This window comes from Propithecus coquereli, unplaced genomic scaffold, assembly GCF_000956105.1.
Source record: "Propithecus coquereli isolate 6110/MARCELLA unplaced genomic scaffold, Pcoq_1.0 Scaffold158, whole genome shotgun sequence".
Lineage (NCBI taxonomy): Eukaryota > Metazoa > Chordata > Mammalia > Primates > Indriidae > Propithecus > Propithecus coquereli.
The window spans coordinates 2,488,786-2,495,596 of record NW_012140302.1 but is presented as its reverse complement, the minus strand read 5'-3'; the positions used below and the strand labels follow the sequence as shown (position 1 = coordinate 2,495,596).

Here is a 6,811-nt window from a genome sequence, read left to right as displayed (position 1 = left end):
AAAACTTTAGATCATGAAGAATAGTTACTTTTTTGGTCATTGTTAAAATGTCACCATTGCCATTACCATTTAAAATGTTTTGGCTAACTTCCTGTCGCGATTAGCTCTCAATTGTTTTTCCCTCTGTAACTTGATTGCTAACAAGCTAAAAATTAGGAGGAAGAGTTGCAGCCTGCCATTTTTTTGTTTACGTGAACTTGCAGTAATATCTTTAGTCTCTTTTTCTTTGAGGGAATCTTTTGGAACAACGTGTCCATATCGTGAGGGTTGATTTAAGAGGACAGCATGGGGTGATCCGCAAATCCACATAGGCAGCCACTCCCATGCTTCAGGATGTCACATTACACTGATGGAACCAGTGGTCCCTGTCAGGGCTTCCCTGGGGGACTCCCACTCTTCCTTTAGGATGTGTCTCTTACACCTGAGACCAGCTGTCATGGGAGCTGAATGAAGGCCCAGGGTCAATCTCCATTTGCACGTTTAATTTTTAAGATTAGAAATATTAATGTAGTTGTTTTCTTTCTGCCCTTCCACTGCACTTTGGAGATCTCTGCTGTAAATAATAGTAGTGGGTTATTTTAGAGGGTGGAAGGACATAGCAACAGCAAGGCAGGGACTCCAGGTGAGCAGAATGATATGGTGGCGTTACCCTACTGTCTTGGCTGTCCTCTTGCAGACTTACCGTGAGCCAGTGTCGGACTACCAGGTCCTGCGGGAGAAGGCTGCATCCCAGAGGCGCGATGTGGAGCGGGCACTCACCCGTTTCATGGCCAAGACAGGAGAGACCCAGAGTCTTTTCAAAGATGATGTCAGCACATTTCCATGTGAGAGTTGCCCCGCTCTGTGGACCCTGTCTTGTCATTTGAGATAATCCCACCATCTTCCTTTCTTTCAGCATGGGAGAAAGAAATGAATATACTTTTGTCTTTCTCTTGGGTATACCTTGTTCCTTAGATTTCTGGCTCCTTTTGCCAGGTCTAAAGAGCCTGTCCCTAACTGATGATTCTAAAACAGTAATGGCCTCTGTTGGGATTGGCCACCTGAGGTTACCTTGAGAGTAGCTGGGTCCTAGGCATCAGAGAGGCTGATACAGAAGTGGCGGCCCAGGTAGGAGAAGGAGCACTGGTGCCAGTGGCCCATCATGATGTCCTTCCAGAGGTCCCATCTCACTTAACTTTGCATCTGAGAACTGTTATATTTGGGCATGTTGACCAAGCTACTTCGTCTCCATAGGCCGCAGTTTCTACAAAGGTGAATGAGGGAGATTGGTTTGGTTGATTCGTTCATTCAGCAAGCTCCTGCTAAATGCCTGCTATGTTCCTGGCTCTGAAATAACAGCAGCTACCAGTTATTAAGTGCCAGGCACTGTGCTAATCACTTCCCATCCATCATCTCATTAAATCCTCTTGTGAGTCTCCAAGTTAGGAACTGTTATTGTCACCACCTTCATAGGAAGCTGAGGCTCATAGAGAAGAGAAATGAAATCACTTGCTCAAGGTCACATGGCCAGTAGATGGCATTCAAACCTAGCTCTTTCTGACTGCAGAACCCCACATCTGACCCCCAGTAAAAATAATTTTAGAGTATATCCTGACAGTCACATCCTACCACAGAAGTATACATAGAGTCTTTCCTTTAATATTTTTAAATTAATTTCTTCCTCTCATCCTCATTGCTTTTTGGAAGAACTATAATTCTCATTTACCAGAGCATCTTATACCTTGGTAGACAGAGTTACTTGTAGGCTTGAGTCCTAGGCTGACAAGATCAATATCTTAGCTCTGGAAATGAGGCTTAGAGGGGTTAACTGACCTTGGGTGCAAGATCACAAAGCTGATACATTGCTTGGATTCTGTCTGTAGCTCTACTTCTATCTGATCTCAGTTGTACTTGCTAAAAGTGGGCTCCGAAGTCATATTGCCTGAATTCGAATCCCGCTCTGCCATTTTTTATGTACTTGAGAAAGTCACCTAACCTCTCTGTGCCTAACTGTACTTACTTAATAGGTTGAGAACAAGGATTAAAGATTACATGTGTAAAGCCCGTAGGACATTGCCTGGCCTGCCGTATAAGTGCTCAGAGCGTGCTAGTATTGTCTTTTGGTGCCACTCACTGATTTGTTGTGAGGCTCTAGGCCAGAGGCAAGGACTCTGTGACGGTAGAACCATGCCTCTCTTCCAATCCTCCAGTGATTGCTGCCAGACCTTTCAGCATCCCCTACCTGACAGCTCTTCTTCCATCTGAGCTGGAGATGCAACAAATGGAAGAGACGGATTCCTCGGAGCAGGATGAGCAGACAGACACAGAGAACCTCACTCTTCACATCAGCACGGTGGGTCCCACCTTCTGCTTGCCTCGAAGTACCCCTAATACTAGCCCATCCCGCCCTCAACCCTGGGAATTGGACATGACCTAGCCCAGGTCTCTGGCTTTATGGTAGGGGCTTGCAGGATGAGTGCGTGATGATCCTGGTGTGACCTGGTCTCCAGCATGAGACACACGTTCATGTCCTGAGGATTCACTCATTCATTTAACAAATATTGGGTGAGCGCCTCCCAGGGCCAGGCATGGTTCCAGGTGCTGGGCAATTAGTAGGAATCAAAATAGCCAGAATTCCCTGCCCTCGTGGAGCTAAGGAAAAATAATAACTTAGGAGATAGGAAGAGAGTATGGGGAGAGGGAGGATGCGATACTAGGTAGGGTGACTGAGAAGGTGATGTTTGAGTAAAGACCTGAAGGGAACAAGGCTTGCACATATTTGGGGGTAGAGAATTACAAGCAGTGGGAAGAGCAGATGCAAAGGCCCTGAGGTTATAATTTACCTGTTGTGTTGAAGAACAAGGACTTCAGGGTGGCTAGAGTAGAGTGAACAAGGTGGGGAAAATAGTAGGGGGTCAGGTCAGAGAGCTCACAGGGGAGTCAGACCTTACAGGGTCTTAAAAGTTATATTGAGCACTTGGCTTTTGCTCATTAAGATGGGAGCCGCTGGAAATGCTGAGCGGACGAGGGTCGGGATCCAGTGTAGGTTTGTTGACAGGCTCAGTCACGTTGCTGTGCTAAGGATGGACTACGGAGGGGCAGGAGCAGGGAGACCAGGGAGGAGGCTGTTGCAGTGAACTGAGAAGCAATAGGAGGAGCGAAGAGAATGAGACATGGCCACATAGATTATTCGTCAGACTCTAGATCCTTTTCAGAGCAGGGCCAGCTACCAAAGTGGATGTGAGATGTGAGATTAAAAGATAACTGAAAGGTTTTTTTGCCTGAGCAAAAAAAGGAAAGATGGAGCTGTGTTCAGCCAAGACAAAAGACTTTTGGGTGGAACAGGTGTGTGGGGGAAAGCCAGGAGTTCAGGTTTCGACGTGTTAAATGTGAGATGCTTGTCAGACATCAAGGCAGTGATGTCAGGTAGAGAGCTGGATATCCAAGTGGGAGTTTGAGGCACACTTAGGGCCAGAGATGCATATTTGGGCATCAATAGTGTGTAAATAGCATTTAAAACCAGGAGAGTAGAGGAGCTCTCCCAGGGATGAGAGGACGAAAAGGAGCAGAGGCACACTGACTGAGCCCTGGGGCTGTCCACTTCGTCGAGGTTGAGATGAGGAGCAACCAGCCAAGAAGACAGAAGGCACAGCTAGGGAGGTGGGAGGAGAACCGGGAGAGGCTGTGCTCTGGAGGCCAAGGGAAGTAGGTGTTTCGGGCAAAAAAGAGTTAGATTTGGCAATGTGAATGTCATTCGTGGCCTTGATAAGAGCGATTTCTGTAAGAACGAGAGCAGGGGCCTGGAGAGAATTCAGAGAGAATGGGAGAAAAGATACTGGAGTGAGTATAGACTTGTGCTGTCCGGTACAATAGTAACCACTAGCCACATGTGGCTGTTTACATTTAAGTTAATTAAAATTAAATAAAACTAAAAAGCAGTTTCTTAGTCTCACTAGCCACATTTCAGGTGCCCAGTAGTGACATATGGCTTGGGGCTCCTAAACTGGACAGTGCAGACATTGAGCAGTTCCATCAGAGAAAGTTCTGCCGGACAACGCTTGTATAGACAAGCTGTGTTGAGGGGCTTTGCTGCAGAGGGAGGAAGGAGTGGTAACTAAAGGGGGAAAAATTAAGGAATTAAGAGAGGCGTTCTTGTGGTTTTTTTTTTTTTTTTAAGATAAAAGAAATAACAGCATGTTTGTATGCTGATAGGAATGATCTGGTTGAGAGGGAAAATGGATGCAGGAGAGAAAGAAACCTTTTGGGATGATGTCTTTTGGTCGGCAAGAGGGTACAGGCTAGTGCCCAGATGTAGCTGACTAACTTTCTTCTAGACATTTCATACCCAGGGAGGAGACAGAGTGTGGGTGCAGACACGAAGGTGGGTGGGGAGATGAGTGTTCTTTTCTGGGTACTGATGTGTCATGCTCAGCAAGTGAAAGGATAAGACCCCATTCTTGTTCCTGCATCTTGGGAGAAAGTGCCAGGCAGAGTCATGGAACTGTGGAACCTCTAATGCCTTCAAGGCTAACAGGGTCCTTAAGTGGTCAGGTTACCGTATTCAACTGTCCTTTAAAATCAGTCCTCGTTTTGATGCAAAGGATGCCTTAGTGGCTGCAGTGGGACTGAGTGTTCCTCCTGTTCTTTGAGATGCAGTGCGTCGAACGGCAGCCAGCTGCTCCAGTTTGCAGGGAGGCAGGTGGGGGGAGTGTGCCCGTGCCATCTCTAGCATTTGCTTTAAGTTGAATTATTCCTTTCAGAATTAGGGCTGGGAGCCCATGGCTTTAAATAAAGCAGAGGAACTTGTGATTCTACACTTGTGTTTCGGACTCAGTTCATTTGGGCTGAGACATGGTGATTGGGTGACGGACTAAGTCGAGGTTCACCTTATGAGGAGGAATCTTCTAAGCAGACGTCACCACACCTTTGTAAGTACAGAGTAGTTAAAGGGCTTGCAGATGTGCCCCAGCAGCAGTCCCGGTGGTGAAGTGAGGCTGGAGAGTGCCAGCGGCTACCTGAGGACTCCTGGTACCAAGAGGCTGAGCCAGGGTTATAGACAGCAAAGCCTAGAAAAGCCTGACTCTTGGGGTCAGACTGGCCTGGGTTCAAATCCAGGCCATGGCACTTGCCAGATGTGTGACTGATCGCGTCACCTAACATCTGAATCGGTTTCCTCTCAAGTCCAAGTGGGAACAGGAAGATACACCCCAAGGGGAAGGGGAAGCCCGAGATGCAAGGGGCTGCTGTCGAGTGCCTGGCACATGGCAGCCCCCGGCACACACTGCTCCCTCCCCTGCTGTTCTGGGCGGTATGAGCATATGCTCTTCCGTGAAAGATAAAATAAAAAAACTTCAAGACAAAGATTCTAGCAACAATTTATATACAGCCACTTGGACTTGTTATTTTGTTGGACTGAAAAATACAATCATATGTTTCAAAATTCAGAATGTGCAAAAAGATATATAGTGACAATTCTTCTCATCCCCCTGTCCTCCATTTTGCCTCCCACAAAGCAACTGTGTTGCCAGTCTCTTGTGTATCCTTCTAGAGACGTTTTTTATTGTTGTTTTCAACATGAACAGCAAGTCATGAGTGGTTCTCTCCTTGCCTTTACCTCCGTGGCTGTGTCTTGGCCATTATTCCATCTCTGGATGTGAGGAGCTTCTCCGGTCCTCACAGTGTCATCGCGCCCCCTGGGATGGATGTGACAGTTTAATTTATCTTGTCCCTGCGGACAGTTAGGTTGTTTTCTGTCTTTAGCATTTACCGACATTACAGTGAAATAAATAACCAGTAGTTTAAGTTATTTTTCTCTATAGATGACAGTGCATCGCTCAAGGACTTTTGCCAGGTAGTATTTGGTTTAATCTAGCTCTTGTTTCTTCATGTACTTGAACGTGAAGGAACTATTCATTTTAAATTAGCGTATAATAGAATTTTTTCTCATACATTTGAACTAGCTGTCTTCTGCAGGCAATCAAGATGTCTAAACTGTTATTCTTTTATGGAAAATGTACCAGTCATTCACTCAAGTATTTCTCCAGCACCTAGTATGTGCCAGATACTGTTCTGGTTGCTTGGGATAAAGCAGTGAGCAAAACCAAACCTCTGCCTTTTAGGAGCCCATGTTTGGCAGTGGAAGAACGACGATAAACATAGTATGTAAAGAAATCGTTATATAGTGTAGTAAAGATGAAGGTGCCATGGGAAAAAAGAAACCAGGGGAAGATCCAGGGTGAGGATGGAGGCTTCAGTGTTAATAGGGTGTGCCGGGTAGGAGCCACTGAGAAGGCGATGTCTGAGCGGAGACTGGAAGCAGGTGGGGGAGGGAGCCACACAGACGTGTGGGGAAGAGTGTTCTGGCAGAGGACATGGCCAGTGCAAAGGCCCTGAGGAACAGCGCGTGGCTGTGGTGGAGGGAGGTAGGGTGGGTCAGACCAGGTAGGGCCTTATAGGCCGTTTTAAGAGCTGGCTTTGAACTGAGTGAGATGGGAGTTGTGGGAGGGTGAGGAGCAGAAGAGGAACATTTCTGAACTTCTCAGAGCATCACTCTGATGGGCGTGGTGAGAATGGACTGGAGAAGGGAGCTCGGTCAGGAAGCTGTCGCAGTAGTCTAGGTGAGAGGCAATGGTGGGCCCTACCAGGGTGGTCTCAGCAGAGGCGGTGGAAGTGGTCAGAATCTGCCTGTATTTTGAAGGTCAGGCCAAGAGGATGTCCTAACAGAGGGGGTATGGGATGTCAGTGAAAGAAAAGAAGCATGCCAGGTGTGGTGGCACATGTGTAGTCCCAGCTACTTGGGAGGCCAAGGCAGGAGGATCACTTGAGCCCAGGA

At 47.0% G+C, this 6,811-nt stretch overlaps 1 protein-coding gene across 2 annotated transcripts in view; it reads left to right on the top strand.

Annotated features, from left to right (window-relative positions):
- Positions 1-6,811, top strand: part of TAF8 (TAF8 RNA polymerase II, TATA box binding protein (TBP)-associated factor, 43kDa) — a 21,857-nt gene that overhangs the window by 9,321 nt on the left and 5,725 nt on the right. For both annotated transcript variants that reach the window (XM_012640942.1, XM_012640943.1), the window contains exons 6-7: positions 677-824; positions 2,190-2,332. In XM_012640942.1, coding sequence (XP_012496396.1) covers positions 677-824; positions 2,190-2,332 — 291 coding nt within the window. The remainder of the gene's footprint in view (positions 1-676; positions 825-2,189; positions 2,333-6,811) is intronic.